This window comes from Notechis scutatus, chromosome Z (genome assembly GCF_049901735.1).
Source record: "Notechis scutatus isolate UNSWTSFEM ecotype Mainland chromosome Z, rNotScu1.2, whole genome shotgun sequence".
NCBI classification, from domain to species: Eukaryota; Metazoa; Chordata; class Lepidosauria; order Squamata; family Elapidae; genus Notechis; species Notechis scutatus.
In genome coordinates this window covers 74,876,199-74,898,504 of record NC_142025.1, presented here as the reverse complement: position 1 = coordinate 74,898,504, position 22,306 = coordinate 74,876,199, and the positions used below count along the sequence as shown (strand labels likewise).

The window sequence follows — 22,306 nt, the reverse complement described above, 5'->3', positions numbered from 1 at the left end:
TTTGCTGTGTCCCAAGTATTTTGTGGAGATGTATCCTCTTCCTTATTTTCTTTAAAAAAAGAACTTCAATTCTTTCTCCAATTTGTACCTAAAGTCCTCTTAAGATTGACCTTTGCAACATCCATTTTGGGGGTTTTCTTTGGCCCTTCCAACTAAATCTAATATAACTGATCCACCCATAAATTTGTCTCTATTTCAATTTCTGTTATTTCTGAGATGAGTTGTTTTTTTTTGACATCCTTACCATGTCTAATCTCGGCCAGGACTGATGTCTATTAGAATAAAAAGTAAATTGCTTTTTCCTTGGATGTCTTTCTTTCCAGGCATCGTGAATCTTAACTTCTTTAACCAAATCATGGAAAACTTTGGGTAGTGTTCTTTTCTTCCCTTTTCTTATATTATCACTTTTACAATCCAATGTTTTGTCAATAATCGCATTAAAATCACCTAAAAGACAAATTTCCTCATTTTGCATATCTTTAATTTTATTATGTAATTTTTGGGGAAAACGTTCCTGTGATCCATTTGGTACATAAATTTCAACCACTAATATCTTTCTATTTTCTAATTCAATCTCCACCATCAATATCCTACCTTTTTTATCTCTAAAAATTTATTTAGCTGAGATCCAATCTTTTATAAATAATACCACACCTCTTTTCTTTTGCTCATCTAAGGATGAAAAAATTTTCTCTAACTTTTTATTATCTAACAGGTATTTTTGTTTTTCTTTTATGTGTACTTCTTGTAGAGCTATTATATCTGCATTTAAACGTTGTAAATTATTAAAGTTTTTTTTTCTTTTCACCTGAGAGTTTATACCATTAATGTTCATCGATATCATCTCACATCTTTCTCTTCTCTTCTCTATTTCTTTATCTGGTACTTCTTGTCGTTCTTTAGGCTCTTTATCCTTTCTTTCATATTCTTCCATTTTTCCTCGTCTTTAATAATGTTTAACTTTAATATTTAGTGAACTTCCTTCTATGTCTGTTGTTTCAATTTCTCTTTCTTCCGTTGTTTCTTTTTCTTCAACTGCTTCTTCCAAGCAGTTCTTTCTTGGTGAATTGTTGGTCATAAAATTCTTCTGCTTTATCAACTGTGTCTAGTTGGTATTTTTTCTTCTCCAGGTGACCATAATTCCTTCCAGTGTCAACCATCAAAAGTTCATATTATATTTTATCAATTATGTCATTAAAAAGTGATAGGGTCTTCTTAGATCTCTTATCCTCCTCGATACTTGTTTCAAGACAACAATTTGTTTTCTGCCATACTCTATTGGGTCATCTCTTGTTCTGTGCAGTATTTCATCACGAATTGACTTTTTGATCAGTTGGACATGCACTTTTCTTGGTAGATTGTGCCTCCTTGCATAGTTCATCTGCACCCTTTTCAGTTCATCCAACTGTCAGCATTTCTTCTTTTTCTGTCTCCATGCTTTCACAATCATATATGCCATCACGTCCAGTAGGTTTTCCTCCTTTTCTTCCTTCATGTTTTGAAACCTAAGTAGTCAGCTGCTTTTCCTGCCTCTAAAAAGATTACTGTTGTTTCTAGTTCTTTGTTTGCTTGTACCAATTTTCCAGCTAGGTTGTTAACCCTTTTTTCCTCCTTCTCCATCCTTGTCTCTATTTCAACTAGTTTCTGTTGATTTTTTCACACCTCTTGTTGAAAAAATTCAAATTTTTCATCCATTGTTTTTTTCCCCTTTTAATTCAGTACTCACGGCCCCTATCTCTTTTTTCATATCTTCATGATTTTTCAACATCATTTCTTGCATACTCAACATTAGGCCTTGTAGGTCTTTTACGGAATTTGATCTTTCTCTTGGCAGCATTTCATCAATGGATCTGTGTGTGGAGGAACTTGCCATTATCGCCATTGTCACCGTTTTTTCCCTGTTCCTATCTTAGTCAGATTGGTGGTGCTAGTCATTTTTAACAGCCTTGTCACAATATTACTTTTAATCCACCACTCCCAATTCTTTTCTTCCCTTCTTAAACCCTCCACTTCTTTTTTTAAATAAAAGTTTTATTTAAGTTTTCACAAAACATACAAATACAAATAAAATAACCCTCCACTTCTATAAACCTTCACTTTCCCTTTGTTTTATATAACACAAAATATATCTTCCTTCTATTTTAAATCAGTAATAAAGAGGATAAAGATAACCTCAGTTATCACGCCTTGTCTTGTATCAATTTTTTAGTGATAGTAATAATAGGCTTCTACTCATCCTCCCCAATATTCAATAATCTATAATTCAGTAATCTATAATCAATAATTACTTAATAGTTACTTAAACACTTATTAGTTTCTCAATAATCTCAGTTTATCAGTTGTTAAAGTCAATACTATCCATGAAATTATATTATACTAATAATATACTAATAAATTTATATTATTATGTTGCTACTATATAGCTCTTATTCCAAAAATTAATTTTTAATCAAAGTAAAATAACAATGATATCAATAGTATATCAACAATATATTAATTAATATAAATATAGATATGAATATATTAACAAAGTTAAATAATAAATATATTAGCAAAGTTGAGTAATGATACATAATATATACTAATGTGATATAATGTGAAATTCTAGACCTAGAAAACCTAGAACCATGCCGCCTTCGGTCCGATCTAAATATAGTATATAAAATCATACATTGCAATGTACTACCTGTCAATGAATACTTCAGCTTCAACCATAAGCATACAAGAGCACACAATAGATACAAACTCAAAATTAACCACACCAAACTTGATTGCAGGAAATACGACTTCAGCAACAGAGTGGTCAATGTCTGGAATATTCTACCTGACTCTGTGGTTTCTTCCCCAAACCCCAAAAACTTTAACCTTAGACTGTCTACTATTGACTTCACCCCTTTCCTAAGAGGTCTGTAGGGGGTGTGCATAAGCACACCAACGTGCCTACCGTCCCTGTCCTAATGTTTCTTTTTATTTTTCTTATATGTATCCATTTCATGTATTCATAACTATGTTTATACTTATACCTATTATCTTGTAAGCAATTGACAAATCAAATAAATAAATAAATAAACATATAATACTATCATAGTATCAAGTATTAGAAACCTTAATAGCAAATGTATAAATCTAGAAACAAATATAAAATGATATATACCTGTTCTGTCTCGCCTTTCCTCTTTCCCAAAATATGAAAGAGTACAAACTCACACCAACACAGGCAGGCAAGCTGGCTCAGACTTCACAGAGTTAATTCTTTGGAACTGATAATATCCTTGGCATTCCCACATGTCCTGCCTGCCAAGTCCGAACTGATAAAGTTTTGCTCACAGAAAATCACAAGGCAGTCCACAGCCTTATCAGGGAGGAAGGTCCTGGGGAGGAAGGCATTCCCAGTTCCTCCTCCTCATCTTCCAGGTCCTCTTTCTCTGACAGCATAGGCTCGGGAATCGGAGCCACAACATATACCCATATAATACAACATTATCAATTTCAAGTATCAGAAACCTTAGTATCAAATATCTAAATCTAGAAACAAAATTAATGTCACCCTCAAATATCAGAGGTCTTAGTGTCAAATGTATAACTCTAAAAGTAAAAAAGAATGCCCCAATATATTCTGTTACTTTTTGTTACTTTTTAGTTTCCATCCGATATTCTTTCTTCTCATTGGCCAGCAGATGTCTCTCAAACACCACCACAATGTCTCTTTATCTGCTTAAATATGCTGTGTCACTGTCTCTATACCATCCATTTTAATCCAAAGTTTCTCAATTCAATAGTCTGTTCTCAGTTCAAAAAAGAAAGAAAAAAAAGAGAAAGTCCAATCAAGTCTTTTCAATTATCAGCTCTCCAAATATGTTACTCCAAATCTAATCCAATCTTCTTCCTTCTCAGTGGCCAGTAGAGGTCTCTCAAGCACCACCACAATGACTCTTTGTCTGTTCTTAAATTTGCTGTGTCACTATCTCTGCACCACTCATATTAAATCCAAAGTCTCACAATTCAAGTAATCTCAATTTTCAGTTCAAAAGAAAAAGATCCAATCAAATCTCTTACAATTATCAGCTTTCCAAATATATATTTCTCCAAATCTTCTCACCATTCCTTTATCCAGTACTCTATTTCTTTGGCATCTCTATCTTTCTTCTGAACTTTCCGCTCGCAATTTATCTTGCTGCTCCATTCGCTGCTAGCTAGGGCTGACTCAATCTGCCAGGCTTCACTTGTTAACTCTCCTTCTGGGCTCCGATCTTTTCACTTTATTCACTTTGAGGTTGGTTGTCAAAATCATCAGTTCTGATTACACCGTCATTCCGCTATATCACTGCTAATGTGTCCTGCTGTGAGTCTTCATGGATGGCCATTGCTGGTCATCCTTCTCCATCCGCTTATTCCAGGTTATCTTCCAATCTCTGATATGAACCACTGCCCATGTAGGGTCTTCGGAACCCCCACATTTTTGGAAGACTCTACAAATTTCCCTTTGTCTCCAAAGAGTCCTGCAAATGGAGGTACAGGGTTGTGCTCTGCAGAGTCTCTCACTCACATGTCCCCTCTCCCTGACAGCTGGCTCCACCCCTAGAATTTACTATATTCTTGAAGGTCTTACCTTCCTTGTTTTAAGATTAACTTGATTCAATTCTGATTCAGTAATTTTGTTGCTGAATGATTGCTACCTGACATTGGTCCTGCCATAATTTTCTTGAAGAATCCAAATTAACTGCTATTGAAGACCAGGGCAGACATTGTACACAGGAAAATAAAATTCTGTGAGTTCATATTTTCAGGGGACTTTTTTCTCACTCAATTGGATAATTTGGGGAAACATTTTGTAATCTTTTCCCATCCATTCACTTTGGGGAAATATGATGATAGCATCAATTTGAAAGACCATGTTGCTAAGTGACACTTAATAGGTAACAATGTATGTTTGCAATGATTTAAGTGCCATATAGTAATGTGCCTTATTATGGACATATAGCAGTTTCAATGTTAGAGGAGATCATTGTACTGTAAATTGTATTATTTCACAAACATTAAAAAAAAAGCTATTCAAAGTCGTTATCCCTCAATCTTATCTTTCCTTATGTTTTTAGAGTAGAATAGAGTAGAATCATAGCCCTGGAGGGGACATTGGTGGTTTTCTAGTCCAACCTCCTGTCCAAGGCAAGACTTTATATCATCCCAGACAAATAGTTGTCCAATGTTTTCTCCAGTGATAGAGCACTTATAATTCTGGGAGGTGAGCTGTTCCATTGATGTTATGAGTCTGCATATAGACGGGAGGTTAAACAATTGGCCCTGTGGTGCAGCCAGAGCTATCTAGAGCACACTTAAAACTGTAACAGACATAAAATCCATAATTGTGTACTCTCTCCATTAGTCTTTTCTCTGTATATCAATGATTGCATCTTGAAGGATCCCTCTGTTAAACTGAAGTTTGCAGATAATACAACAGTCATTGGTTGAGACCTGTATACTGCACAAGCCAGAAGAAGGGCTGAGAAAATAGCTACAGACCCCTCACATCCTGGGCATAAACTGTTTCAACTCTTCCCCTTAGAACACATGCCAAAGAGCATTGCATGCCAAAACAACTAGACACAAAGAAAGTTTTTTTCCTCATGCCATTAATCAACATCTAATTCTCATAGTACTGACTTATGTCTAAAGATATTTGCCCATGTAGTAGGGTTGTATTATTATTATCCTTCTCATCTTTCCTATTATCTTCTATTATTGGTATCTTACCTTATCTTATTTCGTTGTTTGTATATACACTGAGTATGTACCAGAGACAAATTCCTTGTGTGTCCAATCCAGAGGTGGTATTCGGCAGGTTCTGACCAGTTCTGGAGAACTGGTAGTGGAAATTTGAGTAGTTCAGAGAACTGGCAAATAGCACCTCTGACTGGCCCGCCCCCATTTATTATCTGCCTCCCAAGTCCCAGCTGATTGGCTGGGTCTTCTTTTGTTCTCTGCAAAGGAGAATGGAACTGAAAAACAAGTTAGTGGGGTGGGGAGGGAATAGAGATTTTGCGGTATCCTTCCCCTGCCACGCCCACCAAGCTACGTCCAGCAACCATACCCACAGAACCGGTAGTAAAATTATTTGAATCCCACCACTGGTTCAATCACACTTGGCCAAGGAAGAATATTCTATTCTATTCTGTTCTGTTCTGTTTTCTGTTCCTAATTGTAGTAATTTATTGCAAAAACAATCATTTGTACCATTTAATTTCTCTCTATAATAATTCTCAATTTATATTTATAAAAGGTAACGGATTATTGATAATAGTACAAGAATCATAGGGATGGAAGGGACCTCTTGAATCTTCTACACCAACCCTCTGCTCAAGACAGGAAACTTATACCACCCCAGTCAAATGGTTGTCCAGTCTATTTTTGAAAACTTCCAGTGATGGAGCACCCAGAACTGTGGGAGGCAAGCTATTCTTCCCAGAAAAGTTCTCCTTATTTCTAGGCTCCTTATTTCTAGCCTCTCCTTGACAAGCTTCCACCCATTATCTCTTTTTCCCCCTCTGGTTAAACCAATGATCAAAATACTTTGTAATCCTTAGCCTTAGAAAATGGAATCAATAATCAATACAGAAAATGGCTTAAACTCTAGAAAAAAGCAATAATTGGTCTTCTTAATCTGTCACAGGATCAGATACCATTTTTTATCCATGTAGTTCTCACCCTAATAGCTTTCTGGAAAACACTGAAGAGTGGGATGCTTTCCTGGACTTTGGGGTGGGATGGTTGGGACCTGTTGGATATTTCAGGATGTGAATGTTTTTTGTTGTTGTTGGACTTACCATCTGTTCTCTTTTTTCTTATTTTTCCTTTTGTTATTATATTTTATCCATTGCACTTGGTATATTGTTTGGATTTATTGTACACCATCTAGAATCAGTATGGATGGTGTTGAAACTGAATAAATTAAATTAAATTAAATTAAATCATTGCATCTAGGGCAATGGGGACATGATTTTAATGTAATCTGGCAATAATAGGTCACGTGGGCAATTCAAGTACTTGAGAATTTGGAACACTGAATTCCAAATGATAGTATTACAAATAAGCTGTTTCTATAACAACACATCTATTGCTATAATATTAATTTTTATTAGCAATTATTTTAATTAACCAGTAAACATAATTTTTTAAACTGAGAGTTCCCTCAATATTGCTAATTGCTTATAGTCTTGTCCTACCTTTGACTATCTTTCTTATATATATAATTTGGAGGGTCTGAATCTTTCAATGAAAACTCAAGCAATTTTTTATCCTTATTAGTGTATCCATTATATTTTCTATTTTGTATAATATCCAAAACAAGTTGATAAAACACTGTTGTTTTCATCTTCTGCAAAACTAGCTAGAATAGCACAAAATTGTAAATCTGAATCCAGTGAAATCATTTACTATCATACTGGATATTTAGTCAAAACATATTCACAATGGCCATAATCTGTCTTAAAGTTATTTTGCCCAAATCCAAAGGAGAGCATAAGTATTTCTGTTTCTAACATGACTAATTTACAAAGTATAATGGGGATTTGGGCCATTTTTTCTTCCTCTATATATCTCCTACAATTTTTTGAAGGGCCTTTTAATGAAATCCTAAATTTTATGAAGATAGAATGACATAATATGCCATTCTAATATGTCTTTATGAATATGTTAGGTTCCTATTTTCTCTTTCAAAAGTTTTCTAAGAGTCCTACTGGTTTATTTTGAGTTTTTTATTTGTCTTTATTAATTACTTCTTATCAATAAACAAATAAAAACTCAAAAGAAACCAGTAGGACTCTTAAAAACTTTTGAGAGAAAATAGGAACCTAACATATTCACCTTTACTTTCTTTTCAGAATGTGAACCCAATAATGCCATTCAAAGAAATTTAATTGGTAATCAATTCAATTATATTTCATTTAGTCCTTACTATAGGAAAGTCAAACAATCAAAATTCAGAACAAAAAAAATTAAAATCACAAGAAAAAAAATAAAGGTGTCAAGTGCATAAAATGTTAAGAATGGAAGTGAATGAAAACTTGTTAGAGTAAAAATGCATCTTGTGTTCTTCTAATGAAGGGCTACATCTGCACTCTTTTTTCAGATTCAAGACATTAATTAAGATGGAGAAACATGATGTCATGACCTTGTCCTTTGAGACAGTTCTCTTTTCAGTAAAAACAAGCACATTAATTTCAGGCTATGTCGTTCATTCTCTGCTTAGGCAGAGCCACTAACAATGCAACAATGAATACAAAGCATTCACCCTTCAGAAAGCTATTAACTGTTGCTAGACTGTTGCCAGGATGGAAGGAAAACATAGTTAAGGATAGAAAGCAATTTCTGGGTCTGCAGACTTCTTTCAGCACTTATAATAATTTCTCAGATCAGCAAAAGAACAATTGCAGCTGATTAAACTGCTATTTGTTAAAAGGCTCTAGAAGAAAGTTATGGAATTCCATTTGGCTACTCTGTTCTTGTTATAATTATTGCAACTTTAATACTCCTTTTTACTACTCCCAAAGTACATCCAAACCAAAAGGCACTATAGTACTGTAATTTACAAAACAACCAGGACTTTCCTGAGAACTACTTTCTTGCCCTACAACTAGTTTGAATAATACTCTCTGAAAACAAAAGCCTGTTGCTATGAGATAATACTGTATATTAAGACCATCTTATACTATGTTTCCTTGTCATGTAGCTACTAGCTTGACTATACACTGAGATGTATGGAACACTATTACCTTCCCACCAAAGTGGTACCTATGCCTATCACAGAGTATTCCAATTCACCATATGATCATGGATATCCAAAAGAACATAGATTCATTCTGAATCTAGTGGCTTCAGCTATTGGAAATGCATTTATTGTCACTTAATTTTAAGATATAGCAACTTTTAAAATAAATTTATTTTATATATAAATATAAATAAATTTTAAGTCATAATCAAAGCAACAAGCTTGTTCTGCTGTGGATACCAAAGCCACACAAAACCAACAATCCAGTATACTAGGATATGACTTATTTTATCGAATCAAATCATTTGACATTTATCTCATATTTATTTTCAAACAAATTTGCTAGGAGGGCAATTCAGAAGTGAAAGATTCATTTTTATTGCTTTCTCCTTTTCCTTCTTAGTTTTTGCATGTATGTTTTGTCTTGACCCACCATGGAATGAAATTCCTGAAATATTTATTCTTTTTTACATGAAGGGCAGAAGCTAATTGAAATCAACTGGAAGTATCTGAATTCCTCTTGATTTCAGCCTCAAAATAGCCAACTTGCATTCCGTACTTGGTGGTTATTAAGATCTGCAGGAAAGGGAGGCTTTTTTGAAGTTTCCCACCCCTGTCTGGTATGTGGGAGTGGGCCTTCTCTTGTCTTGCTTCTGTGCTATGAAGTGTAGATGTACTCCACTCACTGTAAAAACGCAATGGAAAATTTGAATAATTGCTGAATGAATGATTGTAACTCAAGAACTACCTATATATGTTTGATTATGCTTGCTTTTAACTTTCCTTAAAATCAAGAACTACAATGTTCATGGTCACTTTTTCACAATAGGACTATTATTTCTATTTCCTCAACTAAGTTTCTCTAAGTATAAAATAATAGGTTTTTCTTTCACATGTTAATTTTTCTGATTGCTAAATTTTCTCTCTCTCTCATTTCTATTTTAATGTTGATAGATTTAAATCTATATTTTCCATATATCCTTCCATGTAAATTTGTGAATTTAAAAAGGTGATTCTTCAAATAATGGCCAGCCATGTTTCCTATGCATTGATTAGGAAAAGTTATGAGTGTACTTTGTTTCTAAGTGTTTAAGATTTAATAGATGGAAAACAGCAACATCCTTGCATTATTCTTGGAAACAGTACAATGATCATGCATTTTTGCTGTCAGTGACTCAGGAATAAGCATATTTCAGTTCCATTTATTTTCCAGATGGTATGTCCAGTTTAACATTATGAGCTGTTTACCTTTACTGCAGAAAGGGCCATCATAAGCTGTCTGGGAACAGTCGCATGAGTATCCATTATATTTTTCAACACATTTGCCACCATTTTTGCAATGTATTCCATAGCTCGTGCAATGGCCAGAACAACCGGGTTTCACACCTGGAGTGACTTTTGCTCTCTCTTCTAAATCCAGAGTCAATCCATTCATTCTTAAAGAGCGAATGCAACCCAAAAATCCTTTCTGTTCACCTGCAGCACCTGAAGAACATAAAATGCCAAATGAAAGATGAACGAATGAACAAAAAATTACCTCTTAATGAATCAAGAAAGAACAGTTTCAGCTGAAATCCAGAAGCCAAATAAAACCTTGTAAGTGGAATTTTGCTCATTCTCAGTTGCCATCCCAGAGACATCAGGATTTGGGGGGAAGGGTATGTATTTCAATAGGTCTAATTGAGATTCCATTAAATTTTGGAGTGAGAGAACTGAGATTTGCCCTGTTCACAATTGCTTTTCAAAAATGTGCAAACCATAGGAGACCACATCACCTTGACAGGGAGAGAAATTTATTTTTTTTGCAAAATAGTGACTAACCTTTAGGCCTTAAAGTTAAGTCTAGAAAAAGAAATAGGCAGAACTCAAATTAAATTAATTAAATGCAGCAGTATTAAAAATAATAGTTGCAATTAATAATTTGCAAAAGGAAAAAGCAGATAAAAGAAATGCTCAGTTTATCTGCAAATGCATTATTGTTCAACATGAATATTGGAATATTTTCTAAACTTATTCCTTTTGGGGTGATTCTTTGCATTCCATTATTAGCATATTTAGTAATAACAACCTAAATCAATATGACCTCAGATAGCTATCAATAATTATTAAATGATAATCTAATAATGATCTGATGATGATAATGAAATAATAATGTACTACTATTTTCAAATTCTAATTAGAAACATACTGTAGATTTTGTTTATGGAATTTCTTTATGGAACAAAAGTTGAAAAAATTAACATAACACATATACTGTATATTAAGTGGTATGTGAAAAGAAAGGCTAACATGTTTAATAAGTTGATTATTTTTTTCATTTACTTTTATAATATGCTAACTTCATCAGTTGTAGCCCCAAATCCATTTGGCTTTTCTCAGAATCAATGGATCCCTCCTCTTTGTCAGACATGCAACAAGTACTTTTTGCTTATTATGAATCAAGTACTCCTAGACATCTTAATTGTTTTGAAAGATATATGATAAATCCTAAACTATCCACCTGGCAACAAAAATAAGCAGCAGTATAGGGTCCTTTTCATTGCTCTTACTTATATCCTGTGCCCAGTTTCACTTACCCTTTGAAAATAAGATTTGATTCCCAAAGCATCTATAAATATCATGTTTTCAAACTTTATGACATTCACTCAGTCCTAGAAAAATAATGTTTAAAATATTTTTCTTAGAAGGGATGCATTTCTTAGCAGCCAAATGTATATGAAAACCAAATCAGTGAGGCTCCACATATATGAGAAGTTTAGGGTCTCATTCATAGCATTTCTTTCTATGTGAAAGGGTTCAGGTTCACTAAGAACAGAGTATAGCAGAGTCTTTTTTTTTTTTTTTTTTTTTTGAGAGCTGAAGAGCTGGTCCATTTCAGTATAACACAGCTTTTAAGATATCCCAAGCAATTTATTTGCATGCTATTACCTCTATAAGGTAAGGGGCCAGTGTGTTACGTTATCGTAACACCAAATAAAAAAATTGACCAGCCACATAAGTGGATTTTCTGAAAGCATATATATATTGAGGGATAAAATCAGCACTGTGTAAAATGATGAAAAAAGTAAGACAGAAAATTCATTTTCTCCCATGTTATTAGAAGCGGAGCAATGAAATAAATTAAAATGATATATAAGCCTTCAGCATCTTGGCAGGTACCAGACTAACAGAGCTGAAATGACAGCATAGTTTCCCCAGTTGTATAGTCATTATTCATTAGATTTGTTCTTTATTTTTTTCTTCTGTGGTTCTCTAACAGATAAAATAATGATCTTATTTAACAACCTTTTATTAAGTATAAATTTATGAATTGTTTGGCACTGAAGCAGACCTTTCTCTTTTAGAGAAAGTCATTTAGATATGAGCAACTGTAACAAGTGACTGAGGATTTTCATCAGCAGGCTGAGTAGGCATTTGTCATAACTGGGGGTATTGGGAAACAAGCTTTGGGCATTTGAACTGTTGATTTCATCAATATGTACATAAAGCTGCTGTATCACATTATACAGAATTATACAAGATCACTATTCTGTTGAAATCACTCCTCCCTTTCTTTAAATTTAGGTGGGTCTCTGAAAGAACTGGATCAGTGTGTAGAACTCATCTTCCTTGGGGGATTAGTGATTTGCTTCGGAGGATTATGCTAATTTTTGAAGTGAAATTTGCTATTTGGCTGCTTCCAAGTGTTCATTACTTGACAGACACAAGCAGTTTGCCAGGATTCTATTAACAACTGCTTCTTGAAATCATGTGTGCTTATGCATGTGTCAACATTAGTGGTACCTAGCCAGGATCTGGTTCTTCTTTTGTAAGCATCTGGTTCTTGCTTCCATGTTATGTGTCTAAAATATTTAAGTTTTAGTTTCCTAATTAGTGCTTTCAGTAACTGTCTGTTTTCCTTTATCTAATATTCAATGGCTTGTTCTGCATTCTATCTAAAAAAGGAATGCATTTCTTAAGTCCCTTTTGTGTCAATTTGGAAACTTCTCTGTTTCCAAACAGAGAAGTTTTCAGAAACTGTTTTAGATGTGTGTCAGTGGCAGGTATCACATAAAAAGTGAACTAAACTATAAAGCCATATAATATCTATTTGATATGCTGTTTAAAAACAGAGAAAATCCAATTACTGCCTTTAAACTAGGAAAAAATAACCCCAAATCTCAAGCCAATCCTTGCACATGATATGGCTATTTCCAAATTGCACCATTATGTATTATGGATTCTGAACCACTAAAAATATTAAATGAAATCCCTGATCACCAAAAGATTATCTTGTTATATCTTACATTAGATTTGTGGTTTGAAGGATGCTTATTGATATATATTTTAATTAAACAACCAAATGATAGCCAGACTATAAAGCAGTGATCCCCAACCTTTTTTATGCCGCGGCCCGGTATCCCCAACCTTTTTTATGGCGCGGCCCGGTACCGGCATCAGCTGGGCGCCGCCATCTTGTTTTGATGAAAAAGTGCTTCCAGTGAGCTCACCGGAAGCACTTTTTCATCAAAACAAGATGGCGGCGCCAGCTTCAGTGAGCTTTCCGGTAGAAATGGCTTTCTGCCCAGAAAAGCTCACCAGCGAAGGCGCCGCCATCTTGTTTGATGAAAAAGTGCTTCCGGTGAGCTTTCTACCCGGAAAAGCTCACCGGAAGCACTTTTTCATCAAACAAGATGGCGGCGCCAGCAAACCAGCGCCCCGGTAGGACTTGTTCCACGGACCGGTACCGGTCCATGGACCGGTGGTTGGGGACCCCTGCTATAAAGTACTTCGTTTTAGCTGACATGAGACAGATACATTTGAATATTGCTATTTGGTGGCATATGGATTAGATTTATGCAATGCATAAGAGTAGGACTAGTTGTTAATTGTAACTAGTTTTTAGATTATTTGTTTACATTTCTTAAATTGCACAAGCTATTACAATATTTTTAAGTAATAAAACCGAAATGCTAGCATCTGTATTCAAAACTCCAAATGTATTCTGTTGCATCAATCAGCTTAAATACTAAGATTACAGTGGCAAACTGAATCCTGAATTCTGTCTGATGGGAATGGAGCAAAAATAATATTTTCATCTACTGAGTTTTGTTTATTAAATGTTCTATCTAGGAAAGCTGAAGTCTAGGATGAGTGTTCAATTTTGAACAGATTTGGGAGTTCTGGAATTACTGGATGACAGATATTTAAAATAGTAAATAAATAAATGTGAAGTCTTTACAGTATGACCAGGATTTGGAGTGACCACAGGCATCCAGAAAAGGCACTGCATTTTCAGTTCAACATATAATTTCTGCTTACCAACATAGAGCTGACTATAGAGTTCTAGTCGAGTGTGGCCTTCAGTGGGAGCCTTCCGGATTTCTCTAGGAAACTGATCTACTTGCAGGCTGGCTTCTTTGACATTGCGCTCGGCAATCACTCGATGCCATTGATCATCAGTGAGCAGATGGAGTGACTTGACAATAATTTCTACTGGGCCATTCCCAACATTAAATGAGAAAGATACATCTGTGGCAGCTGATGAGAGAAGGTTAGAGAAATATAATTTTAATACAGATTCTTTTACTTTGTGATTTTTTTTTTTAAAAAAAGATCTCTACTTGCAATTATGTTTCTTTTCATGAATTTACAGCATAGATTTTGAATGTGTACAACAAAAAATAATCTACTGAATACAATATCCCTATAATAATGAATTCAAGTAATAAAATGGTTTTAGTCATTTAATATTAAACGGGATGATTGTTAGAAATTGATCAGGACTAAGGGTATTCTAGGGGGAGTGAGTCCCAATGTAGAGGCTGTTGCTGAGAAAGCATATCTTCTCTTGCCTACACTTTGCAGGCTTTTGAAGTAACTATCAGCTGTATATTCAGACCATATAGGCACTCACATTTGAAAAGTTTTGACTATCTAGCAGTGTTATGTCTTATTGGCCTCAGAGATGATAACTAGCACCTTGAATTAGGCCTAGCAATCAAGATAGCAACCTTAAAATGGGTGTTTCTCTTGAGGCCACACAGGAATGGACACTATAATACTTGAAACATGGGTTTTGTGGTACTGTTGCACTGGCTAAGTAACATGGGCTTCTTTCTGGTATTTTAAATTTGTTTTTCAACTATATTGCTAATAATTTCCCATAAACCTTAACCTTCAAGAAAAGCCTCTCTTTCATAAACCAAGACTAGCAGGGAAGCATTCAATATATTGTAGATAACAGTTTCCTTTTCAGCTGTTTTCAAGCCTCCACGAACAAAGAAAACAGTCCAGCTCAATCTTGGGAAGCGCTAAAAATGTATCTTACCCATTTTGATGTTTTTCCTTTGCAAATATTTCTTTTACTCAGAATACAATGCTCTTTTCTATGGCTATGCTCACATATATTGGATGATTTGATTCATATAATGTAACTAAAAAGATGACTATTTCTAAACCAATCAATTTTTGCTTTGAAGTTCTTTGTTGTGCAACCTATAAAAGTAAATGTAATTCATTTTTCCTGATTCCCCCTTTTCATAGGGAGACCTCATTGGTTTTAAATGATCTTCTGATATGGTTGCTTATTGGAAAAGGTAAACCTAAGCGAAACCTAGGGCCAGATTAGCCCAACATTCTACAATCCCCCTAATCATTCTTCCTTAAATAAGTATTTACTATCTCTTAACCAAACACAATATACCATCTAAAGAAGGAAGGAAAGCATGAATCATCCCTTGATAGGGAACACTATCTACTTCCTCAGGTTATACAAATTCTAATGATAGCAAGCATTATAAGACACTAATGTGTTCGCCACAATGGGCAGAGCCCAATCCACATAAAAAATAAAAAATAAAACAGTCACTTTATCCACATGAAAATTTGCAATATCATCCAGGTGATCCCTATATCCTTTCTTAAAAGAATCTTTGTAACTCAGAGTAGAGCTGCCTGTTAGGAATCTTCAAGCACAATAAGTTTGAATGTGAGTGTTTATTACTACTCAGTTGCATGTAGATTGCTTTAGTTTACAGTTAAAATATTGACATAAAATTTTAAAAGTATGAAATGTTTTTACACATTAATTAAGTAATGTGATGTAGTCATAATTTTATATTGGGACCTTTTATGATAGGCAACTGGCTAATGAAGAGCAAAGAAGTTACTATGCTGAAAAATATATAATCTAAATTGCTAAAGCACATTAATAACAAGAGCAAGAGTTTCTACCAGTCTCTCTTTTGTATTGCTAAAGTTTGTATATTGTACAAGAGCATTTATTAAAAAATTAAAAAGGAAAAGTGTTGATAAAGTATACTTTCACTCTTATTAATTCTATATTGTTTCATTTATGGAAATCTTTTTTCTTTATGATACAAATTGGAAAAGACTAATTTTACTACTATACTACTATTTTATAGTTTGAAATATTATATTTTTTCATATTGTCAAAGACTACAATTATATAAAATATATAAAATAAATTTTATTATGGACTTCAGCTTTCAGATATCTACATCTATCAGAATACAAGACCTATTAATATTGTTTTATCTCACTTTTTGGGGAGGACTGGTGCTTGCAAAGGTTGCAAAACATAGTCTAAATTATTCAATCTTGCACTAGATCAATAAATAAGTCTATGAACACATTTTAACAAATCAGAGCACACTAAGACACATTTCAACACAGTTTCATGTTGGAAACTTGACAATAACCATTTGAAATTTTACTTGATAAATGGATTATATTTTTAATAATTAAAATCAATAATTTAAAAAATATGGGGGAAACCATGGAACCTAAGTATTTGTACGAGAAAGCAATTAACTTCTACATTTTACTATCTGATGTAAAACAAAAGCAAAACAGCACAAAACCCTCAAATATCTATTATAAAACATTTCATGCTAAACATATATTCTTTTTGTTTTAATCTTTTGGATATGAAACTCCCCTGTCCTGTGTATTAACTCATTTACTGCTTTGACTAACTGTTCTTATTTGTTTTGTTTTTAAAATACTGGGCTTCATTTGTTTTTCACAGTCTAAGATGCATTGTGTTCCAAATAACATGCCTCAAGGTGTCTTGTTTTCCTGTTTCTTTTTTGGGAGTGGGGACAGACAGTGACATAGATTGGTGAACTAAATAATGACTTGCTGCTTCTAAGCAAATATGCCTAGCTGTGCCTGTGCATTGCTAAAAGAGGTTTAGACTTTCAAACAAGTAGAAAACCACCTGCATGCACCCCAGGTCCAACTCCGGCATCTACCTAACTATATCATAAGATATCAGTGAGATTTTAAAGACATCACTATTATCTGTGCCATGTGGAATGCTAAGTGGTAGATAGCTCACAGGCTGGTCTGGGCAGTCTTAAAATATCTCAATATTAAGGCCAACTGTCTTGTCTTTTAAAAACTAGAAACCTTTTCTAATATGATCAGAGTCTTTCTCCTCCGCCAAGCTGCTTGTTTTGAAATCCTTCCCAGTTTTTTTTTAATATTCATAACTGTCAACCCTGAAGCAAACCTGGCTAAGGCCATCTTTGAGGCTTCAGGGTTACCACGAAAAAGAAGAAGGGACAGGGAGGGGGGAAATAGCTAGCCGGGGCGTTGTAGTCAAAACAAGAAGTTTTCCTGTGGGAACCAAGGACATTCCAACAGGTGGCTGGGGAGAGGAGAAGTGAAGTAACCAACCAACCAGCCAGCACCTTGATTGGACAATGTGACTGATGACTTAGGGGAAGGGGGAAGGGGGAACTTTTACTTTTTAATTAGGTGAAAACTGCGGGAACCTTCAGAGTCAGTTTTCACCAATGTGAAGTTTTCACCAATATGAAGTTTCCAATAAATTGTTCCTTGAGGAATCTACTTCCTTTGGAGTTCTTGCATTATTTGAAATGCTGACAACCTTATTTGTCATTCATATTATACAATCAGTGTATGATGATGAACTCAAAGCAAATTTTATGATAATGTTTCATTATATAATCTGAGCATTTAAATTCATCATTGGGAATCATAGATCAAAGATAAAAACAGATAAAAGAGAATTGAACAACTGTAATCCATTGCCAATAGCATTGTAAAAGGACTCAGGAATGTCTTAGATCAATATCCCCCTATTATGTTAAATCAGTATGGCATGCAGCACAGTTGTGTATACAATATTCAATGACTCTTCCCCGATGTATGTTTGGTATTTTAGCCTAAATTCTGATTTTTGACAATGGTAAGAACCTCTTTTGTGTAATTCATTTGCGTTTTACATTATCTGTTGACCTAGAATTACTAGGAATCCAGAGAACTGTAAGTCTCAATCAATGCCTCATGAAAGATTTATTGAAATGTTTTTTGAATGCTACAGTATTTTATGTATATTGTCACAGGAATTATTACAGGGTATTATTTAGCAGACTGAGATTTTTATTTTTTCATCAGAATGCTTAAAGCTATCTACACCACAAAGTTTGATATTTTATTTCCTAGCTGCCAGGTCTTTAGTCCCCTTATATATATTTATTTTAAAAATGCATTTTATTTTGCATTTAATTTCTCTTATTTTTATTTTCTTTCTTTTTTCTTTTTGTGTTTAGGTATCCAAATTAGTTGTGTGTATAAGTAAGATCATGATATACACTTCTGACACTATTTACTTTCTGGCTCAACTTTTTTAGACAAACCATTTACGACTTTTCTTGTCATAGTTGTTAAGTGAATCACTGCAATTTTTAAATTAGTAACACAATTGTTAAGTGAATCTGGCTTCCCCATTGACTTTGATTATTAGAAGGTCACAAAAGGGGATCACATGACTCCGGGACACTGCAACCGTCATAAATATGAGCCAATTGCCAAACAACTGAATTTTGATCACATGACCATGGAGATCCTGCAACGGTCATAAATGTGAAAAATGGTCATAAGTCACTTTTTTTCACTACCATTATAATTTTGAATGACTACTAAATGAAGTGTTATAAGTCGAAGATAACCCATTCCTGGGTTCCTCTTATTTCATTCAGAAAACCACCTGGTTCCATTTCTTCTTTTATTTGTACTTAAAAAAAAAATCTGTGTCACTGAGCTATATTTCAGAATATCATTTTTTTAGTGCAAAGTATTTAATATAAGAAGAGCCTGTACAGAGATGTGATGATTTTTTTGGTGATTTTTTTTTTAATTCTTTATTTCATAGATAGTAGATACATATGATATAATTGTAGATTTCCTGCACTGCCAGGGAGCTATTATTCTGTTGGTTTTGAACCTTCAGAAATTTTGAATGACATTATAGAAATCATATTAGACTACTCAGATTCAAGCTAAGGATAACCTGCAACAGAGATGTTACCAACTTTTATAAAAGCTCAAAATGCCATGCAATAAAATGTCTTAAAAATATCAAAAGAATAATTAATATTGAAGATCCATTTTGGAATGCCATCAGTATGCCAATGGTTTCAGAATCAAACTTAATTAATAAACATGTTCAGTTTTTATAAATTGTTTATATGCAATATTTGAATCACAGAGGGCACAAGCAGTAAAAAACTGACTAGTATTCCTAGCTGAATACTGAAAAATATATTCCATCAATGTTAGTCCTTGCCCGCCTTGCAAAACATGCCCAAAATTTATAAATTTTTATATCTATTTGCAACTTATTTGACCTGTCATTTAGCTATTATATATACGAGCAAAGCAGTTAATAGGTAAAACAACAGCAGAATTAAACTTCAAAAATCCTCTGTAACAATCTATTATTATATTTAATTCATATAAAGTCTACTACAGCTCCTTATTTGTTACAAATCACCACAACCATTCTCTCCAAGGATCAAATATCCTCATTTGTTTCCTAATAATAAAGCTTTTCCTCAAAAATTTGATTAGGGAGCTTTTTAGCAGTTGTATTTCATTTCCGTTGTTAAAAAAAGTTTCTCTGTAAACAAAGACATAATATTTCTTGTCAATTGTTGTTTGGTTAAATGTAATGAATCCATTATCCAAAGTCGATCCATCTTTCCCAAAAAATCCAATCAAAGTTGTTTTCCAATTGGATATATTGTCAATTTTCCAATCTCCACCAATCTTTGGAAAATTCAATTTTCTCACTCATTGATTCTGTCAACTCCACTTGTATAAATCCACATCCCTTGTATCTTCTCAAACACATCTACTATTTTCAAACCAAGCTCTTGTTGTAAGTCTGGTTTGGCTGCAGTTTCTTCTGTCTAGGTTTCCTCTTTAGATTGATTTAAAACCATAGTTATTTTTTCAAAATGTTCAATTTAAATTTGTAAGTTAAAGAGCATTTTCCCCCGAAGGCTCCCAAAGAGAAACCTTTATCTTTAAGATGGTGCATTGTTTACTCTCATATAGCTTAGCAACCAAAGTTAAACAGTTTTTCAAGGACAGGGGGGTTAAACAGGATATGCAGAGAATCATAAAGTGATATTTCTCACAGTAAAAACAGATGAGAAAAAAGGGGGGAAATTTAATTTTAAAAGACAAGAGCTTTTGGAAAGGACGAAATGCAGTCTCTGTAGTGAAATTTTTGTCTTGTTTTTGAAAAAAGAATCCTTCCTTCCTTCCTCCCTCCCTCCCTCCCTCCCTTCCTTCCATTATTGGGGTTTGTATTTTAATTTTCTGAATAAAAGTAAAAAGTATTGATAAAAACAATTATTAAATTTATTCTGCAGATTTATCAATTCCAGTTACATATCTTGATTGGATTTTTAATTTTTTTTAAATATTCAAAGACTTTTCTGGAATTACTATACTAATTTACATTAGAAACAGAAAAACTCCTTGGAAAATATTGATGATTATATATCACTTAATCTTAAATTATTGGAAAACTATAAGCAAATTCTGAACAGTCCAATAAGTGCCTTTGAAATAATAGAAGCAATTAAAAGAGCTAAGGCAGGTAAATCCCTGGGACCTTCAAATATTTTATATAATCCACATGGTAAATCACCATGTAGATTTCATAAAATCTTTGAAGATCAAAGACTTAATCAACTCTATGTCACATAGAAACCCTGTGCCAAATTCATGGAAGAATGCCTATATCTCTTTGATATCTAAAGAAGGAATAGTCTTAAACCCTTGTGAAGAATTACAGGCCAATTTCTTTTCTTAGTAATGATTATAATCTTTTCATATCCATCTTAGTTGAAAGACTTATAAAAGTTTTACAGGATTACATACATGAATCCAAAAGACAACTAAAAGATAATGTAAGAGTAGTCTTGGATATAATTGAACATTTATAGCAATGTAGCGACAAATAGATCACATTACTTTTTGTAGGTGCAGCAAAAGCATTTGATAATTTGAACTGGGAGTTTATGTTTAAAGTGGTGGAAAGGATGGATTTTAGATTGGGTTTTAAACAGAGTTTGAAGTACATTTATACATTCCACAAAGCTCAGATTATAGTGAATGGAAACTTAATAAAATCATGTGAAATCCAGAAATGATGGGTGTTCTTTATTCCAGTGGTCGCCAACCGGTGGGCCGCGGACCACTGGTGGTCCACAAAAAACCTTTGGTGGTCCGCAGAGAAATATCACCCCCAAAGCACCCCCCCAAAGCTGCATGGGAACACAAGGCTGCGCGGTCCACATGGCCTGTGGGAACACAAGACTTCCATCGCTTGCATAGCAAACAACATGAGGTAGTAAGTGGGGGGAACTTGCCCCATGTGCCCCACGCGCCTGGCCCTGCCACAGGGCTACTTCTTTCCACTTCTTTCTTCTTCTGCTTTTGGCTGCACGCAAGAAAAGTAGCAAAAGTCTTTCTTTCTCTCCCCCAAACTCCACCAGAAACAACCTGCAAGGCATCCTGTCCCAAGAGGCTGTGCTGGTGTGACAAGTCTCACAAAGACTCATTTCTGGCAGAGTTTGGGGGAGAGAAAGAAAGACTTCTGCTGCTTCTGCTGCTTTCCTTGCAGAGAGCAGAAGTCTCTCTTTCTCTCTCTTCCCCTGAGAATGGAGCTGGAGACGGTATCCTGCGATCCCAAATAAACAATGATCGATCGGTAGGAAAATGGGGTGGGGAATTTTCCTGCAGACTTTTTTGGGGACTTTCCCAGGATCTCTGCTGCTTCTGCTTTTTCTGCAGAGACCCTGGGAAAATCCAAAAAAAAGTCTGCAGGAAAATTCCCTACCCCATTTTCCTACCAATCAATCATTCTTTCTTTGGGATCGCAGGATACCATCTCCAGCTCCGTCCTCAGGGAGGGAGGGAGGGAGGGAGGGAGGGAGGGAGGGAGGGAGGGAGGGAGGGAGACAGAGAAACAGAGAGACTGACAGACAGACTTTTGGCTTCATGCAAGGAAAGCAGCAGAAGCAGCAGAGGTCTTTCTTTCTCTCCCCCAAACTCCACCAGAAATGAGTCTTTGTGAGACTTGTTGTGCTGGCGCAGCCTCTTGGAGCAGGATGCCTTGCAGGGTCCCAAAGACTCATTTCTGGCAGAGTTTGGGGAGAGAAGGAAAGACTTCTGCTACTTTCCTTGTGTGCAGCCAAAAGCAGAAGCAGCAAA

The 22,306-nt window shown here is 34.6% G+C and overlaps 1 protein-coding gene across 2 annotated transcripts in view; it reads right to left on the bottom strand.

The window, feature by feature from the left end:
• CNTNAP2 (contactin associated protein 2) overlaps positions 1–22,306 on the bottom strand; it is a 1,285,310-nt gene that overhangs the window by 77,173 nt on the left and 1,185,831 nt on the right. For both annotated transcript variants that reach the window (XM_087946425.1, XM_087946426.1), the window contains 2 exons: positions 14,066–14,284; positions 10,013–10,249 (listed from right to left, as the gene is read on the bottom strand). In XM_087946425.1, the coding sequence (XP_087802551.1) occupies positions 10,013–10,249; positions 14,066–14,284 (456 nt within the window). The remainder of the gene's footprint in view (positions 1–10,012; positions 10,250–14,065; positions 14,285–22,306) is intronic.